Source organism: Podarcis liolepis, assembly GCF_965112155.1.
Source record: "Podarcis liolepis genome assembly, chromosome: Z".
Classification (NCBI taxonomy): Eukaryota; Metazoa; Chordata; class Lepidosauria; order Squamata; family Lacertidae; genus Podarcis; species Podarcis liolepis.
In genome coordinates this window covers 369,165-394,629 of record NC_139570.1, presented here as the reverse complement: position 1 = coordinate 394,629, position 25,465 = coordinate 369,165, and the positions used below count along the sequence as shown (strand labels likewise).

The 25,465-nt window shown below is 42.7% G+C and overlaps 1 protein-coding gene across 1 annotated transcript in view; it reads right to left on the bottom strand.

Moving 5' to 3' along the window:
* The window catches only part of LOC310698873 (uncharacterized protein), a 91,855-nt gene that overhangs the window by 51,989 nt on the left and 14,401 nt on the right, over positions 1-25,465 (bottom strand). Inside the window, exons 6-10 of the mRNA XM_083486662.1 lie at positions 20,304-20,324; positions 19,241-19,342; positions 9,669-9,767; positions 8,546-8,671; positions 4,774-4,895 (exon numbers count right to left, since the gene is read on the bottom strand). Coding sequence (XP_083342788.1) covers positions 4,774-4,895; positions 8,546-8,671; positions 9,669-9,767; positions 19,241-19,342; positions 20,304-20,324 — 470 coding nt within the window. The remainder of the gene's footprint in view (positions 1-4,773; positions 4,896-8,545; positions 8,672-9,668; positions 9,768-19,240; positions 19,343-20,303; positions 20,325-25,465) is intronic.

Genomic DNA, 25,465 nt, shown 5'->3' with positions numbered 1-25,465 from the left:
GACTCGACCAAATTGCTCTATTTCTTCTAAGATTTTCTTAACACTTTCCACTGGTTCTTCTACTGTCATTACCAAGTCGTCCGCGAATGCTTTAACTTTGTATTCATTTTTCCCTATAGACACCCCTTTTATATCTTCATTTTTTCTTAATGATTTTAGCAAAACTTCCAGCACCATAATGAATAATAATGGCGACAATGGGCATCGCTGCCTTGTACCCTTGGTTATTTTGATATCTTCTGTAGTATGATTGTTTACTATCAGCTTCGCTTTCTGTTCTGTATATATTGCCTTTATCCCATTATAGAATTCCTTACCCACTTCCATATATTCTAAATTTTTTAACATAAAGTTCCATGATATATTGTCAAAGGCCTTTTCAGCATCTACAAAGATTAAGATAGCTTGTTTTTCATTCCTGGCATTAAGATATTCCAATATATTTATTATGTTTCTTATGTTATCTTTCAACTGTCTACCAGGAAGAAAACCCGCTTGATCCTTATGTATAAATTCTTGCAGTACTTTTTTCATTCTCTTTGCTAATATACTCGCAAAGATTTTATAATCAGTATTCAACAACGAAATAGGCCTATAATTTTTGACCTGCATCAAATCCAAATCTTGTTTTGGGATGAATGTGATAAAGGCTTCTTTCCATGTTTCCGGGATTTCACTGTTCTTTAAGATGTTGTTTATGACTTCTTTCAATGGTACAAGTAGGATGCTTCTCAATTCCTTATAATATCTGGCTGTAAATCCATCTGGTCCTGGAGCTTTTCCTTTTTTCAGTTCTTTTATTACCTCTTTTATTTCTTCGGTTTCAATTGGGGCGTTCAAAAAATCTTTTTTCTCCGTCGGGATTTTCTGCACTTCTTTTTCCTTTAAAAATCTGTCTATCTTTCTTGTATTATTCTTTTCCTTGCTTTTATACAATTGTCTATAAAAGTCCAAGAATCCTTTTCTAATTTCTTCCGGATTTTCTATTTCTGTGCCGTCAATGATGATTTTATTTACTGTATTCTGTTCCTTTCTTTTCTTAATCTGCCACGCCAGCCATTTTCCTGATTTATTCGCAAATTCAAAATTTCTTTGTCTCATTCTTTTTATATTCCCTTCTACTTCCTTGTTTATTATCATTGCTAATTGTGTTTGTAGGGTCTTTATACACTGTCTTATCTTCTCATTGTTTGGTTTCTTTATCAATTTTTGTTCGTTCTCCATTATCTGTTTTAATATTTCCTTCTTATTCTTCTCTCTATTTTTATTTTTCATAGCATTCTGCTGGATAAAAAAATCCTCTCATCACTGCTTTGTTGGTGTCCCATACCATGTTCATTTTTGTTCCCTTATTACAATTATTCAAAAAATACTCCGACAAATACTTCTGAGCATTTTCTACTACTTTCTGATCATCCAAAAGATAGTCGTTCATTCTCCATCTAAACGTTCTTTCTTCAAAGCCCTTTAATTCAAATTTTATTGCGCCATGATCCGAAATCACTCTTGGTTGAATTTTAACTTCTGAGATTCTTGGAGTTAGTTCATTTGAGACCCAAATTTGGTCTATTCTTGACAGAGATTGGTTTGGTTCTGAGTAGAACGTAAATTGTTTCTCCAACGGGTGTCTAAGTCTCCAAATATCAAATTACAGTTCTTTATCACTGAAAAAAGTCTTAGGTAGTTTTCCATCTTTGCTCACCCCAGTTGTTTTCAATCTGTCCATTTCCATTGACACCACTCCATTCAGGTCTCCCATTATTATAATTTTCTGATCCATATGTTCGAACAGTTTTTCTTCTAAATTTTTGTAAAAGTCTGTCTTGTTTCCGTTTGGTGCATAGATCCCGACTATTATTATTTTTTCTTCTTGCCACTTTATTTGAACTGCCATAACTCTGCCTTCTTCATCTTTAAAAATTTGTTGAGCTTCAATATTTTTCCTAATATACAAAACTACCCCCTTTTTACTCTTATCTGAAGATATAAATTCATTTCCCAGTCTTTTATTGATTAAATTTTTTATGTCTTCTCGCCACATGAGTTTCTTGTAGACAGATAATATCAAAATTTTTCTTTTTTAAATGTTGTTCAATTTTATTTCATTTTTTTTATCGTTAATCCCATTGATGTTCCAAGTCCATAAATTCAGCTCCATTTTGGCCATTTTGAATTCTTTGTTATAAATTTTATAATCCGTCTTCCTCTTCTTCTTTTTCTTCTTCCTCTTCTTCTTCTTTCTTTTTATCTTCTTCTATCTCCTCCGGATCCACTCCTGCAGCCTCCATTCCTGGTTCCACTCCTCTTGCTTCTTCATCCTCACTTCGTAACTCTTTGTATTTTCTCAAAAATTTCCCTAATTTTTCCAGGCTAGTGAGTCTATGTCTTTTACTTTTATAGACAAAGGAAATCCCTTCCGGGTATTCCCATCTGAATTCTGTTATTCTTTTTTAGGATCTGTACTGTTGGTTTATATGGGTCTCTCCGTTTAAGAAGCCTGATCTTTGAAAATAATTATATAATTTCCTTCGATATTCAGTCTCTTCTCTCTATTCTTTTGGAGGATCTGGTTTCTCATCTCCCTATCCTTAAAAGTAATCAGGCAGTGTCCTGGAAACTTTCTTGCCTTAGCTGATCTTGTCTTCAATCAAAATGCACTTTGCACAGATTTTGCCACCTCTTCTGTATCCATCTCCATCCATTGTGCAATTTCTTTTATTAATTTCTCTTTAATATTTTCTCCTTGCAGCTCTGGGACAAGTCTCAATCTTAAATTCACTTCTCTCTGCCTGAGTTCATTCATAGAAATCGCGTCCCAGACCTCCTCTTGAGTTTTATTAATTTCTGACATTCCTGCCCATATTCTCTCTTCGTCCTTCTTCATCTCCCTCATTTCCACCCTTGTCTTTTTCATTCCCTCTTCCAAGTTCTGTCCTCTTGCTCATGTCCTTCAGCTGCCCTTTCAGCTCATTAACTGTAGCATCAATTTTTTTGTCCATTTGGCCCATTCTCTTGTCCATTTGTTCCAATTTCGCTTCTATATTCTTTTTACTCTGCTTGATGTTGGAATTAACCTCTGCAAACATTTTCATAATCTCTCCTTTGAGATCCGATTCTTGTTTTGAACCTCTCCTCTCTGCTGGTGTTCCCCCATCCCCCCTTTCTTTTGTGTATGAGACATTATGATCAAAATCCAAATGCCTAAAATGCAGTCAATAATAATAAAATATTCAATCCAAATATGCAATCATCAAAACATTTTTCCACAAATGATATATAAAATAAAGGCATAAAAAGATCCCCCTCCTAAATTCTCATACACTTAAATTTATATGTCAATTAGCTTATATAAGCAAATTAGCTTATATAAGCAAATTTTTACTAAATAAATTTTACTAAATAAATTTTTCCGATATAATTTCTACTTGTATGGCGGAATACCTGTTAAACTATAAATTTCAGCTTTAAAGAGGCCAATCCCACACCAATTCCTTTCTTCCTTCTTCTTGCCACCACTTAGGCTAAATCCATATCGATTTGCTATGAACAAATAAATTTCCAAACTATCGTGCTGCCCAAATTGTTGTAATCCAAAATCTGTATATTAACTGTATCCAATAAAGTTCAATAGCTATATATTGTAATCCAATAAAAATAATCCAATTAAATGGCCAAAGTTACTGAAGGTATTGATAAGGGGATCCAAAAGTGCCCAGTATATCCAAAGAGAGGAAATAGAAGGTGTCCAGAAGAATCTATCCAAAAATAAATCCAAAAGTTGCTGAGGACTCCATATTTAAAAATATCCAATTTAAATTCAGCTGTACAAAACAAGTAGAGGGGAGAATAGAACAAAATAATTTTTAACAGTCCAGACTGTTCCCCTATCAAATTAAAAATAAAAATGACAGGTAAAAATAACAGGGAATATTTTGTTAGTTCAAATCCTGGTTCACTTAGTTCCAAATAAGAATAGTGTCCTTCATACAGCCTGTTAGGTAGCTCTTTCTCATTTCATTCCACGGATACACATAAAAAGGAACCAATTACGAAGGTAGAGCCTTCATTCAAACACAGTCCTTCCCGTAGTGTTTAAACAGTTAAATTTATTTAAAAGCAGGGGTAAAGAATAGTGAGACAGTAATTTATGCTGCCTAGTATTGACTTTTCATGTTTTACTTATGGCTGGGTAACTTTTCCTTTCCGTTAAAATGGAGGCACAAAAGTTCTACTTTGTTGCGCAGTTTTTTTATTGAAAGTGAAAGTACCGAGAAGTATCCTTTCTCTTTCAGACCCTTCGTTATATCGAGAGCCTTTTAAAATTCTAAAATAGTTACCCTCTGCTCCCTCCTTTAGTTATTCCCTTCTAATGCAACTCTTTGTTACTTTTTGCAACAGTTTATATCACTTTTAGCAAGTTTTTTAAGAGGGAGAAGTTCTAGCCGTTTGCTGCGTTACCAGCAAGTCCCGCTTGCGTCGGGTCCGTGGCTTGACCGGAAGACAAAAGCTTCAACCCATAGCAAACTGAGTAGGTCTCTAAGGCACTGCTGGACAATTCTTTTTTTATTATTACAAAAATAGAAAAGAAGGTTCAGAAACAGGACTGTACTATTAAGAGTATCTGGGACATCATCCTTAAAACTGCGGTGAGAGAAGCACTGTTATCGCCCTATCAAAACTATCAAGAGATCCATCAGCTTTGAGGAAGCTATTGGTATTTTTATTGAACCAACGACCCGCCTGCGGTCATCGACCCAAATGCCACCGACCCACCTGGGCCATTTCTGGCGAAACGTTTTCTGACGGAGAGCTGGCCGCCTTCAGTCGGTCTGTGCTGCGGCTGCGCATGGGCACTTTGGGTGCGTGGGCCGGGGAACTGACAGCACTGCTGGGAGCTGAACGGGGACAGAGAAGATATTCTATAAAGTTGGGAATTTGGCAGGGCAAACAGATCGCCGAGGGGAAAAGCAGGTGGGGAAAGAGGACAGTGAGAGAAGGAAAGGAGAGACTCTCAACTCCGGCCCTCCAGATGCTTGGGACTAAAATGCCCATCATCTCTGACCACTGGTCCTGTTAGCTAGGGATGATGGGAGTTGCAGTCCCCAAACAGCTGGAGGGGGCCAAGTTTGGCTACCACTTTGTTAAGAGCAGGCATGGCCAAACTTGGCCCTCCAGATGCTTGGGACTACAATTCCCATCATCCCTTGCTAACAGGATGAGTGGTCAGGGATGATGGGAATTGTAGTCCCAAACATCTGGAGGGCTGGAGTTTGCTTATGCCTGCTCTAAACTGTGTTTTATATCATCGACTTTATTTTGCTCTGTGTATATTGTCATGTTCCTTCGGTGCTACGTCTTATGGCTGACGCAAATAAAGGTTTCATTCATTCATTCATTCAAGAGACCCGAGAGACAGACCGCCACCATTTGAAGCACACAAACCACAAGAAGGAAAAGAAGAGGGAAAAGAAAACAGAAGGAACAGGCCATTAAAATGAAATGCTTTCCCCACACAAGCAACAGCGAAAAATGTTTTTTGTTCTAGGTTACTTGTCCATGAGGAAGGCAGCCATAGTAATTCATCACGACTGTTAAATTAGGATTCTTTCATATATCTTTTATGAGAAGCTACTGTACCTTTCCGTGTATAAGATAGGTGTTTATTGCTGGTATAATCTTAATATTTACAACCAGATGAAGGTTTCATTTTTGGAAGAATAAATTTTTCAGAGTAGTATGTACAGTTATATGAAAAATGACTGATTTGGTTCTACTCTTAGAAATACATTGACAGATAATGATGAAATGATGGTGAGTGTTAATAGGTTTAACGCTTTCTATTTGCACAACTATTCTGCTGTACTTGATTGGAAGGAGAAAAATAATCATTTCCTTCATAACAATTTAAACCATTTATTTCACTAAAGCAATAACATGATAGTATAGGTATCCATGTTTGTTAACTGATGTGGTTAAACTTGTTTTGTTGTTTTTAAGACTGAGTTTTAGCACACATGAAAATCTTAAAACAAATCCTTCTTTCCTGATGAACAGCCTTTGGACTATAATGTAACTCAAATAGAAAATCTTTAGTAAGGTTATATCCTCTAAAAGCCTTTCATTTAAAAAATCTGATTTAAATCAAAATAATCCGATTCAAATAAAAAAAATGATTTTATTTATTTATTTTTAAAAATCATTGATTTTTATCCACCCTGGTTAAGAAAACAACATAGCAGCTGTGTTTGAAATGCAATGTGGCGGGGGGAAAGGGGTATAAGGGAAGGCATTCTAGCTTCTTGTGGAATCAAAAGGAATTCGGGCAAAATCTGCTGCCATGCAGGCATGTGATTTGTACCTCCCTGGCACACAGGCCCAATATGGTTCCCACAAGGGATTTTCACCAGTGTCCCAGAAAGAACACAGATTTTCAAATTTCCAGCAGCAGGTCTAGCTGCAGTACAGTGGTCCCTTGATTCTCAAATGCCTTGGTTCTCAAATGCCAAAACCCGGTAGGAAGCGTTCTGGTTTCCGGACGTTTTTTGGAAGCCGAAGGTCCGACATGGCTGTTAGCGATTATTTCTGGGGCGCCTGCGCCAATGAGAAGCCACACCTTGGTTTTTGAACATTTGGACTTCTGGAATGGGTGAAGTTTAGCGTATTATTTTTGCTCTTCTTTTGGCATTTTTGTTTTTTTAAAAGGCTTTTTCAGTTGATTTGTTTTTGTGACTGTGTGAACCCAGTTCAGCTCCTGATGGACTGATTGTGTGACTGCAGAAATGGATAAAAGCCCCGCATCCAAACAATGACTTTAGCTACGGATGGATGGATTGTTTTGGAACAGATTTCCAGAACGCTTTAAGTTTGAGAACCAAGGTTTAGGGAAGTTTTTAATGTTTAATGCTGTTTAATGTGTTTTTAATACTTGGTTGGGAGGAACCCAGGGTGGCTGGGGAAACCCAGCCAGATGGGCAGGGTATAAATAAATAAATAAATAAATAAATAAATAAATAAATAGGTACCACTGTACTCAACTCGACTTGTGACAGCCCGGTTCCATGATGCCAGGCGCACGGGCAAATCCCACTCGCCATTGCAGTAGCATGTGTCACACTGGGCCTGGAGGGGTTGCTGTGCTAATACAGTGGTCCTTTGGTTTTCAAACTGAATCTGTTCCGGAAATCGGTTCCAAAACAAAAGTGTTCAAAAACCAAGGCGCTCTTTCCCATAGAGAGGAATGAAAAACAAATTAACACGTTCCAGGCTTTGAAAAACAACCCCTAAAAACAGCCATTTCACATGAATTTTGCTATCTAACAGGACCACTGAATCATCAAATGAAAGCAGTAAGCAATGTACTGTACTATAAAAGAAATAAAACAGCATGGTAGGTGATAAAAATTAAAATTACTGTACTTTTCTGTGTGTAAGACTAGGGTTTATTTATTTGAAAAATCATGCAAAAATGGGGGGTTGTCCTATACACGGATACAATCCCCCCCCCATTTTCTTAATTTGGAGTCCCCCAAAATAGGGGGTGTCTTATACACAGAAAAATATAGTAATTTTTTTCTGACCTGCACTGACGATAGTCATTGTTTGGATGGGGGGCTTTGATCCATTTCCGCAGTCACACAATCCATCCATCAGTAGCTGAACTGGGCTCCACACGGTCACAAAAACAAATAAACCGAAAAAGCATCAAAGCAAAATAAAGAGCAAAAAAAAGTGCCAAACTTCATCCGTTCCGAAAGTCCGTTTGACTTTCCAAAATGTTCAAAAACCAAGGTGTGGCTTCCGATTGGCGCAGGCGCCCCAAAGTACCCGACAGCCGAATTTGATGTTCGGCTTCCGAAAAATGTTCGAAAACCAGAACACTTCCTTCTGGGTTTTCAGCATTTGGGAAACAAGGTGTTTGAGAACCAAGGTACCACAGTATGTCCCATGTTCTGCAAAGTGGGCATCCAGTGAGTGCATCCAAAGACACAGGGATGAATTTTGTCTACCCAGGCTTAGACTCCCAGTCTGCTATCCTGCGTACGCAGAGAAGGTCTGCCCTTCCGTTCTGCCCTGAAGAGGAACAGCTGTCAAACCTGGACTTCCACAGCATGTCCTTCCTCGTTATAGATTATACCCCCAAATTCTCATGTCCTCACACAGTCCTACATAGGCTTGAAGGTACCCTCCCCGTTTTTAACATCTCCGACAAACGTTTGAGGTTTTTTTAGACCAGGCACCCCCAAACTTGGCCTTCCAGCTGTTTTGGGACTACAATTTCCATCATCCCTGACCACTGGGTCCTGTGAGCTAGGAATGATGGGAGTTGTAGTCCCAAAACAGCTGGAGGGCAGAGTTTGGGGGTGCCTGGATTAGGTTTTCCTCTCATTTTGATGTTTCTACGGTGAACCCCTTTTGTCTGTCCTTGCTATATCTTTCACTGAGTTGGAAGGAGAGGTTTAATAAGCGCATTGGCCAGATACACCACTCCTAACACATCATATGTGTTAAAAATCATTGATTTTTATCCACCCTGGTGCCCTGTTACCTGAGGGATCTTGGCCATCAGCTGATAAAGTGGCAGCACTTTTACTCCTAGCTAGGGAGGCCTGGGTGGGGGTAAGCAGGCGGCTGAGCACGTTGCTCTCCAGAGGACTGACCTGGGAACGGCGAGCTGGAGGGCGGGAAGAAACCAAAGAGGATTGCAACAGAAAATCCAAAAACAAAGCAAGCAGCCTAATGAAGCAAAGTATGGGAGACTATCGCAAGTCAAAGTGCATTTAGAAAGGAAGAACATCATGGAGAGACAGTGAGAGCCTACACCAGGGGTCAGCAAACTTTTTCAGAAGGGGGCCGGTCCACTGTCCCTCAGATCTTGTGGGAGGCCGGATTAGATTTTTTTTTTTTTTGGTGGGGGGGGGGGAATGAACAAATTCTTATGCCCCACAAATCACCCAGAGATGCATTTTAAATTAAAGGACACATTCTACTCATGTCAAAACACGCTGATTCCCGGACTGCCCACGGGCCGGATTAAGAAGGCGAATGGGCTGGATCCGGCCCCCGGGCCTTAGTTTGCCTACCCATGGCCTACACTCACATATGATTTAAAACACGTTATTCTTAAGGGAAGCTCAATAATTTTAAATTTTTTAAGCCCAATTTATATCAAAGCAAGAAACAGGTAAAAATACATGTTTTTAAAATCTGTTTTTCAGCCATCCTGCACTGCTAGTGCACAAATGACAGACATACAGTCCTCCTGCGGAAACCCCACTGATGTTAAGTATGCCTGCACATTTCTTTTTCGTCTTAATGTAGTTAATGTAGGCAAAGATCCTGGTGGATTGGCGCGCTTTACATTAACAGTGGTACCTCAGGTTACAGACACTTCAGGTTACAGACTCCGCTAACCTCGGGTTAAGAACTTTGCTTCAAGATAAGAACAGAAATTGTGCAGCGGCAGGCCTCATTAGCTAAAGTGGTGCTTCAGGTTAAGAACATTTTCAGGTTAAGAACAGACCTCCGGAACAAATTAAGTTCTTAACCTGAGAGGTACCACTGTATTCTTAGCAATAAAACCAGAGTTTATTTAAAAAACAGCTTTCATTAGCATCCAATTTTCCCACTTCTCCTGTTTTTCGGGCTGGGCGTTAATCTGTTTTTTGCACCTTTCTGCTCTGCTTGCAAACCTTTGGATTCTGGCTGCTCAGAATTCAGAGGAACTTTGTTATTCAGTCTGTTTAACGAAGAACTTCTTTTAGTTGAGCCTGCAAGGATAAAATCGTGCCACGATTAGCTTTGCATATAGTAGCATGTATATCAATCAAGCCAATTACGAAGATTGACAGAAGATGATTACGCTCTTCAATCTGAATTGCAATGTGTATAAAACTCCACGTAGATGGAAAAAGGAAGCACATTCTCGATTAATTCAGAAAGTAATTATTGCTGGGTAGAAATTTCTCAACCACTTTTTTTTAATTGACAGGGCCTGTGAACTACCCTTTCTAATTGGCTACAACCCTAATTAGCTTTGTAAATGCTCTATTTCACAAATACAGTCTAGTGCGGAAGTGGTCAGTATCCCAATGGTAGAAAATCTACTGAGCGCTCATGAATTATCCCATGAACTACCATCTGAGGGGGCACCGCTCTATGCAGAAATACTCGTGGACCACTGTCTGCTGACTGCAAGAACAGTGGAGGAAATTAACATCAAATTAGAAAAGGTAACGTCTCTCCTGACAGAATTGGTGCTCCTGGCAGCCAAAAATAGCCCACTCAGTACTAAAGAGACCGACCATAGCGTTGCCCTCCCTCTAGACCAGTGTTTCCCAACCTTGGGCCTCCAGCTGTTTTTGAACTACAATTCCCATCATCCCTGACCACTGGTCTTGCTAGCTAGGGATGATGGGAGTTGTAGTCCAAAAACAGCTGGAGGCCCAAGGTTGGGAAACACTGCTCTAGACCATCATGTACAGGGATGCAACCGGTCTGGACTTGATAACTGAGAGACTACAAATACTAAAAACAACAAAAGCGAGAGTAGGGACCTGATCCTACAAAGTACTCAAGTAGCTCTGGATATATATCCTTTTAATGGTATGCTGCCTTACTGGAAATCAATCGACAGTGTGAAGAGAAACTTTAAACTTTTACTGAATATCCATTGCAACACTCTGATCGCGATAAACTTGCTTTGCACGGACCCCCAGCACACTAGACTCATGCTGACATTTTCTGACTCAGCTACCCCTAAAATGCTACTGAAATATAGGGCCATTTTACAGGACTATAATATTGTTTTGAGGCATGTTTTTAAACACACAGAACGAAAACAACTACTGCAAAACTTGTCGTATAGCCAGACCGACCCCAAGCAATCAGCACCCTCTATGCCGAAGGGCTTTCGCCATAGGGCCATGATTCATTCGGAAGGGCCGTCAAAGATGAATATGTGCGATGAACCCAGCTGCAACACTCACTTGGAAAGGAAAACATCAGACCAAAAAGGTCAAACAAACACACAAAGAACGCCAGCCCAATCTAGATAATTCAAAGATAGGACACTCTATTACGCCTTTGGCAGATCCAGAATTTCACCACCCTCTATCCCAACTGGAATCTGATCAGCCAATGCCAAGTGACGACCCTCCCAAGGGAAATGGGACACATAGAAAGCCAGAGACAGATTTAATTATCTTTGACGAAGACCCCCCGATGGTACCAGCAATTCAGATAATACCGTCGATGCCGGGAAATCGGGAAAATGTTGCAAATCAACCCTGAGAACAACAACACCGTGCATATCCTAAGAACGGTTGCATCATTACCGAACCAGTGGGAGAGCTGATAACAATTTCCCCACCACAATGAAGCCAAGCCAGTTATGGAACGAGCAGCCTTAACATTATCTCATGGAACATAACCGGTTGGGCTAACAAACTTGGGGACGAGCCATTCCATGAATATATAACAGGTTTTGACATAATAATGCTGCAGGAAACTTGGGCAACTGATAACATAGCTCTCGACGGTTACGACGTCTATGAAATCAAGGCCTCTAAACCGCTTGGAAGGGGACGACCGAGGGGGGGCCTAGTAACTCTGGTTCCCACTCAATTGGTGTCACAAGTTATTGAGTGCTCACTTTTCGAGTAGCTGGCACTGGGGATCACCTTGCATATGGAATCCAAGAGTATTATTCTTGTTTCAGCTTATATTCCACCATATACAATGCAAACACAGATAGAGAGCACGTGGCGTAAATTCCATAGTTTCCTTTATTCCCTACAAATTAGGTACCCTGGCCCGCCATTTTACCTAATGGGAGATATGAATGCCAGAATAGGCTCAAATGATGATAGCCTGGAAATAAAATTCCCAATATTAAGAGATCTAAAGGAAAATAGCACCCTCTTTCTAAACCCACCTCCACGTAGACATTCGAAAGATTGCCAAATCAACTATGCTGGATTCTGCCTGGCTTTTTTACAAATAAACCTTGACCTGATCATTGCTAATGGGGCATTCCCCGGGGACAGAGAAGGCGAGTACACATTCATAAATACAAATGGAGCCAGCACAGTAGACTACTGTCTCACTAACAGAGAGGCCTTCGAATCAATTAAAAAATTCACCATAGATAATAGGACTGAAAGTGACCATTTACCTCTTATCATCTCCACTACTGGCCAAAATTCAATTCAGCGCTCTCATAGAACATGAGGATATAGACAAAGCAAATGATCCAGCATTGCGTAAGAAAAAATGGACACCTGGGATAGCAATTGCAGTTGAGAATAGATTGAATTCACAAACTGCAATTAAGTTAAGATCAATTATAATAAACAATTTATCAATAGACTCCTCCCTGACAGCTTACGAAAATCTCATTGAGTCCTTGCAGGATGTGCTCTCGGTTAACATAAACTCAGCCGGCAAGCCACGCACTGCTAAAGGGTTGGTTTGACCAAGAGTGTCGCACAAAGAAGGAAGCCTTAAGGAACGCCTATTTGGCCTATAGAAACGCTGGATTAAGCTACTTACCTCAATCTTATTTCAAAATCAAAAAAGAGTATAAAGCCCTTTTGGCCTCAAAAAAAAAGGCAGTCCGAACAAAATTCCTGGTCCCTACTATTGAATGCCTCACTAAACAATGAAACTAAACTCTTTTGGCAACTGGTCTCCGACTCAATGAAAAATAGTTCCTCAGCCCCCAGCTGTATCATTCCAGCTCAGGTTTGGGAGAACCACTTCAGAAATATATTTATGGAAAATCCAAACCTCCCTTCCAGCTTACAGGAGGATGACAGGGCAGAATTGTCACTGCTCCCTAATTGGAGGCCGGTTACTGTGGAGGAAGTCCATACATTAATTGGGAATCTGAAGAGTGGAAAGGCTCCGGGGAAAGACTTTATCCCAGCAGAGTTGATTACATCAAACCAGCACTGGTGGGCTCTGCTTCTGGCAGCACTCTTTACGGTAGTAAATAACTCGGGTAAGGTACCATATAGCTGGAAACATGCTATAGAAGTTCCAATCTTTAAGAGAGGCCACCCAAATGTACCTTCCAATTATAGGCCAATTAGCCTGCTCTCAATAATTGGGAAACTGTATGCCCGTTTCCTCAGTAGCAAACTGACAACTTTTCTAAATGAACATAATATACTATCTGAAGCCCAGGCAGCTGTTCGTGAGAACCATTCAACAACAGACCACTGTCTAATGCTGTCCTTCCTAGCTGAGAAGTATACCAGGCCTCTACAGGGTAAACTCTTTGTGGCCTTTAAGGATCTGAAATCAACATTTGACTCCATCCCCAGATCCCAGCTATGGTCCAAATTGAGTCTGATTTTGCAGGATAAACGACTTCTCTTTCTTATAAAAGCCCTGTACAATGGAACCAAACTGCAGGTCCGATGCGGTCGACAGGGACAGCTATCGAACAGCATCGAGATGACTAGAGGGGTGAGACAGGGTTGTATTTTGGCCCCCACATTGTTTTGTCTATTCTTAAATGACCTAGAAGAGAACTTAATGGATCCAGATGGACACATTCCAAAAATAGGAATGAGAAGGACCCCTCTGTTGTTGTATGCTGATGACGCGGCCATCATCTCGCGTTCCAGACCGGGCTTGAATTATCTGTTGAGGAAATTTTCTGATTACTGTTCTGGAAATGGTTTATCCATTAATTATGAAAAATCTAAAATTTTACTCTTCGAAAGAAGATTCTCCCAGTCTCAATGGGTGCTGGATGGCCATAACCTTGAACAGGTAAAATACTTCAGTTACCTAGGGCTCACATTCCATCATACAGGATCTTGGAAGCACCATTGGCAAACCTCCCTTCAAAAGGCGGAGATTACAAAGCTAGCCATACATAGATTCTTCTTCACAAAGGGTGGCAAATATGTTCCAGCAGCCTTAAGGGTTTTCAACGCAAAGCCCATTTCCCAACTCCTGTATGCAGCAAATGTCTGGCATAATGGGGACCTGCCAAAGCTAGATGGCTTTCAGGCAAAATTTATACGATCTCTGCTGCAGGTACCTAACTGCGTCCCCAACTCTGTACTTCTGTTGGAAGCTGGTGAATGCCCAATTTCAGCTAGAGCGTGGTGGGCTGCCCTAAAACATTGGCTCAGGATTTCAGTGTTTAATCTAGGGAAGGGTCTGTGCCAACATTTGACCAATGAGGAATTTGTCAGCAAATGGCAGAAAACCATGGCTAAAAAAGCCACCTCTATTGGTCTGTCTCCCCCCCCCCCTACTGTATTGCCTGGGCTATGAAGGCGCCCAAAAGGTTTTAAAGCAAAGATTATGGGACAATGCACAGTGACTTGCGATCTCGCTCACACGCAATCTGTAGTCCGCTGGCAGCAGGAGTTCAATATGGGTATGTCTTTGAGTTAACATCTTACATCTTACATGACAGTACCTAACTATCGAAGGCTTTTCACCAAAGCCAGACTGAATGTCTTCCCCTCTGCAGTCCTGGATGGTAGGTTGAGAGGAGTTCCCTACCAGGACAGACTTTGCTCGTGTGCTCAAGACATCGATTCCATAGATCATGTTTTGTTACACTGTGTGAAGTATGAGCAGGCCAGGGCTGAACTGATATACCCTTGCTGGTGCCTTTCCCGGGAAAGTCAGAGGCTCACTATGTCAGGTTCCTACTGGAAGACCGGACAAAAGCTAGAACGTTGGCAGTGGCAAAGTTTTTATCGGTGGTTGCAAGAACAAATGAACCCTATATTCCAAACAAAGTGCTTGATTAACCTGGAGGTAGGCTGTATGAACTCTGTATTGATTTGTAATGTTTTGTTGGGTCTCTGGGCCGTAATAAAGACAGTTGTAGTTGTATTTCCCCCAATTTTTTTAAGGTTTAAAATTGGGGATCGTCTTATACACGGAATGTTGCCATCCATGATTTCATCATTTTGGTCTCAAAAAAGAGGGGTCATCTTATACACAGAAAAATACGATACTTCGCATGTAGAGAACACCCCAGGGTCAACCCCTGGGGGTCTCCAGGTAGGGCTGGAAAGACCGCTATCTGAAATCCCAAGGAACTACTGCTAGTTAGTATGAGCATATTGACTTAGACGGGCCAATGGTCTGATTGCGGGGAAGGCAACTTCCTAGGTCCCAATCCCACAAAATAACAGTAACAGGGGGGCTCAGTGCAATTACAGCACGTAGAGAATGAACCATCTGCCCAGACTTAGGCCCAGTTCATCATCATCATCATCATCATCATCATGTTTTTATTTATACCCCGCCCATCTGGCTGGGTTTCCCCAGCACAGATTCAGGCCCAGTTCATTAATAATAATATTAATAATTTATTATTTCTATCCCAACTGTCTGGCTGGGTTTCCCCAGCCACTCCTGGCGGCTTCCAACAAAAGAGTAAAAATACATTAAAACATCAATAATTAAAAACTTCCCTAAACAGTTCAGAAGTCAATGACTTCCCATTCGAGGCACATACCCCTTCCTCTCTGTCATGGCCACGAGACCAGAAGATTTCACTTCAAATTTTAAGGAAACCAGTCTGCTGTTAAATCCAACTCAGGAAACTGGGGTTTGTTTATATTACATTATGGTTTGACTCCCTGGTCCTGAATGGGGCAACTGTGCCCCTGAAGGACCAGCTGCGCAGCCTGGTGGTGATCTTGGACCCAAGGAGGCACAGGTCCATTCTGTGTCCAGCGCAGCTCCATCTGGGACGCAGGATGAGACCCTACCTGCCCAGAGTGGCACATGCTCTGGTTATCTCCCGCTTGGACTACTACCATGCACTCTACATGGGTCTGCCTTGGAAGGTGACCCAAAAACTGCAACTAATTCAGAATGCGGCAGCCAGACTGGGGACTGGGACCGCAGAGACCATATAACACCAGTCTTGAAAGACCTGCACTGGCTCCCCGTACGTTTCCGAGCCCAATTCAAAGTGTATTAAGAGGATGCTGGCGAGGCAGGCTGAACCTTTCTGTAAACAAGGATTTCATTCTTCCCAAAAGGAAACCTTCCTCTGCGGGTCAATTTGAAGAGGATGCCAGTGAGGTTGAACCTTTCTGTAAAATAAAGTCTTACTGAGACCATAAAACACCAGTCCTGAGAGACCTGCATTGGCTCCCAGTACATTTCCAAGCACAATTCAAAGTGTTGGTGCTGACCTTGAAAGCCATCAATGGCCTTGGCCCAGTAGACGTGAAGGAGTGTCTTCACCCTGGATGTCGGGGTCCCTCTCCTGCGAGAAGCGAGGTTACAGGGAAGCAGGCAGGGGGCCTTCTCGGTGGTGGTGCCCACCCTGTGGAACACCCTCCCACCAGATGTCAGGGTGATAAGCAACTATCCTACTTTCAAAAGACTTCTGAAGGCAGCCCTGTTTAGGGAAGTTTTTCATGTTTCATGCTGCATTGTGTTTTTAATAGTCAACTGGGAGCCGCCCAGAGTGGCTGGGGAAACCCAGTCAGATGGCCGGGGTATAAATAATAAATTATTATTATACTATTGTTGTTGTTATACTGTTGTTGTTGTTGTTTGTTGTTGTTGTTAATAGATGGGTCATTGGTCTGATCCAGCAAGTCTGTTCTTCTATTCTTATGACTGAGAATCAGCCATATTTAGAATCAAAGAACCATTATCACAAATCAAGATAACTAGATCTGACTGTAATTCTCTTCTGCAGGTGGAGGTTAACATGTCCATATGTGGTCATGAGGTATGAACTTGTGCAGCCCATGCACAACCTTGCCTGCTGTCTGTGAAATCTAGGAAGTCTCAGGACAGGAGATGTACATAAATCACTTTTAATAGTAAACGGTTGAGGGAATCTGACTCTATGTGAGAAAAGCCTCACACAATACAGCAGGGAATAATTGGGCATACGGACAGAAGTACATTGTAAACCGTATGCATGATATGGCTGCTCTCTTTGCAGTGCTACTTTAGACTTTGTGCAATGGCCGGCTGGGGATGCTAGCAGCAGGATCAGAGAATGCAAGGATAAATGTGCAGACAGTGATTTAAAGAAGTCAAATTGTAGCGGAGGGAAGCTGCGGGTGGGTGGGTGGAGTACTATACAACATGTACCATATTTTTTGCTCCATAGGACACACTTTTTTCTTCCTAAAATGTAAGGGGAAATGTCTGTGCGTCTTATGGAGCAAATGCGTGGTCCCTGGAGCTGAATTGCCCAGGGTCAAAAAGCAGATCATGCTCTTTTTTTTGAAAGAGGGAAGTGGGTGTTGAAACAAAGCCGCTGATTGGCAAGTGATCGGGGAGCGAGATAAGGGACGCTAGCGATAAAGGAGGCTGCCTGTGAGGGGGGAGATAAAGACAGCAAACTTGCAAGGAGAGGAGACATGAAGACTAAAGTAATGAGGATAGAAATTAGAAGAAAAGGAGGAGCAAAAAACTGCTCCAGCTGAGGAAAAGACACTAAGGCAAACAAGAGAGAAGGGGGTGTTGAAAGGAAGCAGCTGATTGGTAAGCGATAAGGGAAAGAGATAAGGGACGTGATAAAGGAGGCTGCCTGGGAGGGGGGATCCTCAGGATTTTTACATTGGGTCACCTCAAATTCACCGTCAGATCACGTAACATGTCCATGGCTATAGCCTGCACCAAAAAAATCACGCATCCACTTTTTTGTGGGGCTGCAATGGTGCAAAAACCTGATTACAAAGCACAGATCCACATGGATCCTCAGGATTTTTGCATGGGTCACCCCAAATTCACCGTCAGATCACATAGCATATCCATGGCTACAGCCTGCACCAAAAAAATCACGCACCCACTGTTGCCTGGGGCCGCAATGGCACAGAAACGTGGTTACAAAGGATGGATCCACAAGGATTCTCAGGATTTTTGCATTGGGCTACCCCAAACTCACTGTAAATCACATGTCTGTGGCCACAGCATGAACCACAAAAATCATACGTCCACTGTTTCGTTCAGAATATTTTTTTTCTTGTTTTCCTCCTCTAAAAACTAGGTGCGTCTTATGGAGTGAAAAATATTTGTTTTCAATGTTTTTGAACTGTGTTTTTTCTTCTCTCCAATTCATTTCATTTTTTTCTGTTGTTCTATTTTTGCTGTATTATTTAAATAAATATTTTTTTAAAAAAAAGGAAAAGGGGAAAAAAGGAAAGGGGGGAAAAACCGCCACCAATTTTCAGACACCTGACTACTGTCCTTTTCCGTGTAGAAGACATCCCCATGTATAAGATGACCCCTCTTTTTTGAGCCCAAAATGAAGAAATAATGAATGGCAACATTCTGTGTACAAGACTACCCCCAATTTTAAACTTCAAAAATTTGGGGGAAAATATAGTCTTATACACAGAAAAACACGGTACTTAAGTCTTGGGTCAAATGGAAGTGCTTGTGATTGACAGCATGCAAATCCTGATGGGTTAGTATGGAAGAGTAGATGGCAACAAAAATGGAATGGCAGGATAAATTATTAGATTATGCTGAATTGGCCAGATTAACAGAGACGATTAGGGGACAATCCAGATAAGAATTCCAAAAAGAATGGGGGAAATGCAGAGAATACTTTCCCAAAAAGTGCCCCAAAATATACACCTGGACTTGTTTCAATTAATTTCTACAGGAGACTTTGTGGTTTTTTAAGTCATAATTAGGAAAAATTGTAATAATCCCATACAAAAGAAATAGTATACAAGAAGTAAATAAGGAGGCCATTTACAGGATAAAGGAAGTCTTTTATTTTTATGTTATCTTTGTGTAAGAGGATAGGAGTTTAATTTTGATAATTAAATTGTCAATGGTGGTGGGTTTGTTTGTATGTATGAGTTGTTGTGGACTATGTTGTAAGTAAAGGTAAAGGGACCCCTGACCATTAGGTCCAGTCGTGACCGACTCTGGGGTTGCGGCGCTCATCTTGCTTTATTGGCCGAGGGAGCCGGCATACAGCTTCCAGGTCATGTGGCCAGCATGACTAAGCCGCTTCTGGCAAACCAGAGAAATCAGGGGTAATAATTTGGCTTTCTGAATTCCAGAACTGAGGGGGTCTGCAAAGTGTCTACCATGACTCTTCTGTTCTAAGGGACCTTGTCACATCCAGCAACCAATGGGTGGAGATATGCACTGTCCGCTGGGTTAACAAAATGAGTCAAAAAAGGGAATTTAAGGCCAAAATATCACGAAGAGGTGTAAAGGTGGAAAAGCATACTATGTTGTTGCTGTTTTGCAAACATACACTCACCCTTGCTGGGAGAATTCAGACGTGCTGCTGAGGATGAAAGGCGCTTATTGATGACAGTTTCCGCTTGCTTAAGGTTTGCTGAGGAGGTAGAGCGCTTGCTGCCTGAAAAAAGGAATTATTACTTTAGCACAGGGTAGATTTAAGTTCTCAAACTGAATCTGTTCTGGAAACCAAAGCATTCCAAAACCAAGGTGTGCTTTCCCATAGAAAGGAATGCAAAATATATTACTCCATTGGAGACTTTTAAAAACAACCCCTAAAACAGCCATTTCACATGAATTTTGCTATCTGGTCTGCACTCTTTATAAAGACTTGAGGAATGAGATTCTCACCCCTCTTTTATTGTCCATTCCGGGTCACCGAACCACTGCCAGTCTCCTTCCTCTTGGCAGGTCAAGAGGAGCAGAGGACAGCAAAGGCTGCCAGGTTTTGAGCTGGGGCCACCAGAAGATCCACTATTTGGCTGCTGATTGAGGATCCTAAAGTGTCTTTTATACCATCGACTTTTGATTTCTGTTCTTTGTATATTGCATTCCTGTTTTGTTGCTATGGCTGATGGCTGACACAAATAAAGATTCATTCATTCATTCCAACTCTTGAGACACAGGCACAACTCCTAAAAGGATGTCTGCCTGGGACATGCAACTCTGGGGTCTCTGATTCAGTTCATAGAAATAGCAGGGTAGCAGACTGGGTGGGTGAACAGGTAGGCAGGTAAGGAGTTCCTATGGTGGAGGCAGCATCTAGGCTATATTACACCAGACACCAGAGAATATTCCAAGGGGCCATCCCTAAGGTTTTCATGCAGTGTATACAATAATCTTATGAGCAAGCAGGTCATATGAATTCTTTCGATCTCAAAGAGGAAGTAGCAAGTCAGCTGCATGCAAGCAATTGCCTGGTTAAGAGGAACGCAGCTCTGTGTGGCTTACGGAAGGCCTCTAAGCAACACCGTTCTAGACAGGAAGTTACTGTTGCTTAAATCCAGCTATTGAAGGAGAATGCCAAGGCTAGTAGGGTTAGTTCAAATAATAGCAAGCAGGCAAATAGATACTAGACCCACCTTCATCTGGAATTGGCAACTCTGTGAAATAAAGTTTGTAAACGAAAATCACAACGATGAAACAAGCATGAGAGAATTCACAAGGAAAACATTCAGAAATAAGGGGCAAGGAAGGATTAAGGTTCTTAATCTTAAATAGCTGGCACTCTTATTGAACAATCCCATTACAAGATGTAACATCAGTTAAATCCCCAATCTACCAGTACCGAACAACAAAGGAAGCTGTCTTATACTGGGTCAGAGCATTGGGTTCACCTAGCTCAGTACTGCCAACACTGGCTGGCAGAAGATGTTCAGGGATTCAGGCAGAGAACATTCCCAGCTCTACTTGAGATGTGATGTATTGAACCTGGGCTCTTCCAAATAATAATAATAATAATAATAATAATAACAACAACAACAACAACAACAACAACATTTCTACCCTGCCCATCTGGCTGGGTTTTCCCAGCCACTCTGGGCGGCTTCCAACAAAATATCAAAATGCAATGATTCATCAAATATCAAAAGCTTCCCTAAACAGGGCTGCCTTCAGATGTCTTCTAAAAGTCAGATGGTTGTTTATTTCCTTGACATCTGACGGGCAGGCGTTCCACAGGGCTGGTGCCACAACAGAGAAGGCCCTCTGCCTGGTTCCCTGTAACTTCGCTTTTCTCAGGGAGGGAACTGCCAGAAGGTCCTCGGGAGAGGGACCCCAGTGTCCGGGGTGGAGGTGCTCCTTCACGTCTACTGGGCCGAGGCCTTTTAGGGCTTTCAAGGTCAGCACCAACACTTTGAATTGTGCCTGGAAAGGTCCTGGGAGCCAATGTAGGTCTTTCAGGACTGGTGTTATGTGGTCTCGGGCTGTGCAAATGCAAAGCATGTGCTCTGTCACCCCAAGGGCCTGCCACCCTTACAAAGATACTGTTTCAGCCCAGAAGGACATCAAAATTCTGGGCTGCATCAATAGGAGTATAGCATCTAGATCAAGGGAAGTAATAGTGCCACTGTATTCTGCTCTGGTCAGACCTCACCTGGAGTACTGTGTCCAGTTCTGGGCACCACAGTTCAAGAAGGACACTGACAAACTGGAATGTGTCCAGAGGAGGGCAACCAAAATGGTCAAAGGCCTGGAAACGATGCCTTATGAGGAACGGCTAAGGGAGCTGGGCATGTTTAGCCTGGAGAAGAGGAGGTTAAGGGGTGATATGATAGCCATGTTCAAATATATAAAAGGATGTCACATAGAGGAGGGAGAAAGGTTGTTTTCTGCTGCTCCCGAGAAGCGGACACGGAGCAATGGATCCAAACTACAAGAAAGAAGATTCCACCTAAACATTAGGAAGAACTTCCTGACAGTAAGAGCTGTTCGACAGTGGAATTTGCTGCCAAGGAGTGTGGTGGAGTCTCCTACTTTGGAGGTCTTTAAGCAGAGGCTTGACAACCATATGTCAGGAGTGCTCTGATGGTGTTTCCTGCTTGGCAGGGGGTTGGACTCGATGGCCCTTGTGGTCTCTTCCAACTCTATGTATCTATGATTCTATGAAAATGTAGATTAAGGGAGTTTATGCCCCTTTTGATATTAACATTCAATATGAATGCAAAAGACTCAGGTGTTATCAAGCACCGGGAAGCCTCACAAAAACTCGCCTACTCTTCGCTTCATTGTTACACTCCTATGACAAGCAGAATCCGACAGGAGCACCTTGCTCCAAACGGGAAAGGTTTTAACAGTGTGCCACCGGACCCGATTAACTATTTTTAAGGTAGAAATGTCTGTAGGAGGAGGCACCCACAAGGGAAATGGAAAGCTTGTCTATTTAAAAAGTTCCCCCTCTGCTCAATCATTTTTAGTCATCTGAAGGCAGCCCTGTTTAGGGAAGCTTTGAATATTGGATGAATCATTGTATTTTAATATTCTGCTGGAAGCTGCCCAGAGTGGCTGGGGAAACCCAGCCAGATGGGCGGGGTATAAATAATAAATTGTTGTTGTTGTTGTTGTTGTTGTCGTCGTCAGGAAAGGGAATTAGCCATGACAGCTAAGTGAATGTCCAAGCTCAAACAGAAAGTTCCTCCGAGTAGCCGTTGTGGGGGTGGTAAACAGCAATGGGTGGCTATTTCCTCCATGCACTAAACTGGGGTTCCTGGAAGCAACTGGCAGGCCAATGCCAAAAACAAGATGACTAGATTTATTGTATTTTATTGTATTTTAATAAAGATGGGTGGGGTATAAATAATATATTATTATTATTATTATTATTATTATTATTATTAGGGTCATTGGTCTGATCCAGCAAGTTTCTTCTTCTGTTCTTATGACTGAGAACCAGCCATATTTAGGATCAAAGGACCATTATCACTAATCAAAATCACTAGATCTGACTCTGTACTCATTCTCTCCTGCAGGCCAACTTCGAAAATCAAATGTCTAACACATGGGTAGGCAGATTAAGGCCTGGGGGCCGGATCCGGCACAATTGTCTTCTGAATCCGGCCCATGGACAGTCTGGGAACCAGCGTGTTTTGACATGAGTAGAATGTGCCCTTTTGTTTATTTAAAATGCATCTCTGGAGGGAGGGTGGACTGGCCCCCTGCTGGAAAAGTTTGCTGACTCCTGGTCTAACAAGTACAGTGGTGCCCCGCAAAACGAATGCCTCGCAATACGAAAAACCCACTAGATGAAAGGGTTTTCCGTTTTTCAATGCGCTTCGCAAGACGAATTTCCCTATGGGCTTGCTTCGCAAGACGAAAACGTCTTGCGAGTCTTGTGATTTTTTTTGCTCCCCCCCTTTTTTCTAAGCCGCTAATAGCCTTTTAGCCGCTAAGCCTTTAATAGCCGCTAAACCGCTAATCTGCTAATAGGGTTGCTTCGCAAGACGAAAAAACCGCTAGACGAAGAGAATCGCGGAACGGATTATTTTCGTCTTGCGAGGCACCACTGTATCTGCAAGATAACTGACATAGTGCTACCGTGCTTTCTGTAGAAAGAGCCAGTTTAAACAGGCCACATTTACTGAACCCTTCACCTTTACTTTTAAATCAAACCACACTTCATTCCCATGCTCAGTTTTTCATACATCCAAAGCTGCCTTACAGGGAGCCAGACTCGTGGTCTAAACTGGCCCAGCACTGACTACTCTGGCAGGCAGCGTTTAAAAGACTGTCTCAAAGCAAATCCAAAGCAACGACTCTCTTCTGAATTTAAAAATGGAAAGCGTAATGCTGGTGGTCAACAAAAGAGGTTGAAAGATCTCAAGGCAAATCTAAAAAAAAGTAGGATAAACACCGACAACTGGGAAACACCGGCCTGCGAGCGCTCCAATTGGAGAACAGCCTTGACCAAATGTGTCCTGGGCTTTGGAGACACTCAAACTCAGGATGCGAGGGAGAAACGGGCGAAGAGGAAGGCACGCTGGGCAAATCCACACCGGGATTAACTCCTGCCTGGAAGCCAATGTCCCTGCTGCTGAAGGACGTGTGAGTCCAGAATTGACCTCTGCAATCCCACAAAAGGGATTGCCAAAGAAGAGAAGAAGAAAAAGAGGGGGAAGAAAAAGAGGAACAGGTGGAGGAGAAGGAGGAGGCGAAAAGAAGAGGAAGAGGAAGAGAAGAGAAGAGACGAAGGAGGAGAAGGTGGAGGAGGAGGAGGAGAGAATAAGAATAAGAATAAGAATTTATTATTTATACCCTGCCCATCTGGCTGAGTTTCCCCAGCCACTCTGGGCAGCTCCTGATCAGTGTTAAAAACAGTACAGTGTTACATATTAAAAACTTCCCTGAACAGGGCTGCCTTAAGATGTCTTCTGAATGTCAAGTAATTATTTATCTCTTTGACATCTGATGGGAGGGCGTTCCACAGGGCAGGTGCCACTACCGAGAAGGCCCTCTGTCTGGTTCCCTGTAGCCTCACTTCTCGCAATGAGGGAACCGCCAGAAGGCCCTCGGCGCTGGATCTCAGTGTCCGGGCTGAACGATGGGGGTGGAGACACTCCTTCAGGTATACAGGACCGAGGCCGTTTAGGGCTTTAAAGGTCAGCACCAACACTTTGAATCGTGCTCGGAAACGTACTGGGAGCCAATGCAGATCTCTCAGAACCGGTGTTATGTGGTCCCGACGGCCACTCCCAGTCACCAGTCTAGCTGCCGCATTCTGGATTAATTGCAGTTTCCGGGTCACCTTCAAAGGTAGCCCCACATAGAGCGCGTTGCAGTAGTCCAAGCGTGAGATAACTAGAGCATGCACCACTCTGGCGAGACAGTTCGCGGGCAGGTAGGGTCTTAGCCTGCGTACCAGGTGGAGCTGGTAGACAGCTGCCCTGGACACAGAGTTAACCTGCGCCTCCATGGACAGCTGTGAGTCCAAAATGACTCCCAGGCTGCGCACCTGGTCCTTCAGGGGCACAGTTACCCCATTCAAGACCAGGGAATCCCCCACACCAACCCGCTCCCTGTCCCCCCAAAACAGTACTTCTGTCTTGTCAGGATTCAACCTCAATCTGTTAGCCGCCATCCATCCTCCAACCGCCTCCAGGCACTCACACAGGACCTTCACCGCCTTCACTGGTTCTGATTTAAAGGAGAGGTAGAGCTGGGTGTCATCTGCATACTGATGAACACCCAGTTCAAACCCCCTGATGATCTCTCCCAGCGGCTTCATATAGATATTAAAAAGCATGGGGGAGAGGACAGAACCCTGAGGCACCCCACAAGTGAGAGCCCAGGGGTCTGAACACTCATCCCCCAACACCACTTTCTGGACACGGCCCAGGAGGAAGGAGCGGAACCACTGTATGACAGTGCCCCCAGCTCGGTATCAAAGGCCGCTGAGAGATCCAGCAGAACTAGGAAACAGCTCTCCCCTTTGTCCCTAGCCCGCTGGAGATCATCAACCAGTGCGACCAAGGCAGTTTCAGTCCCATGGTGAGGCCTGAATCCCGATTGGAAGGGATCCAAATGGTCCATTTCCTCCAGGCATGCTTGGAGTTGTTCAGCAACCACCCGCTCAATCACCTTGCCCAAGAATGGCAGATTTGAGATTGGGTGATAGTTGGCCAAATTGGCCGGGTCTAAAGATGTTTTTTCAAGAAGCGGTTTAATGACCGCCTCTTTCAGTGGGTCTGGGAAGGCTCCCTCACAGAGGGAAGCATTCACCACCCCGCAGAGCCCATCACCCAGCCCTTCC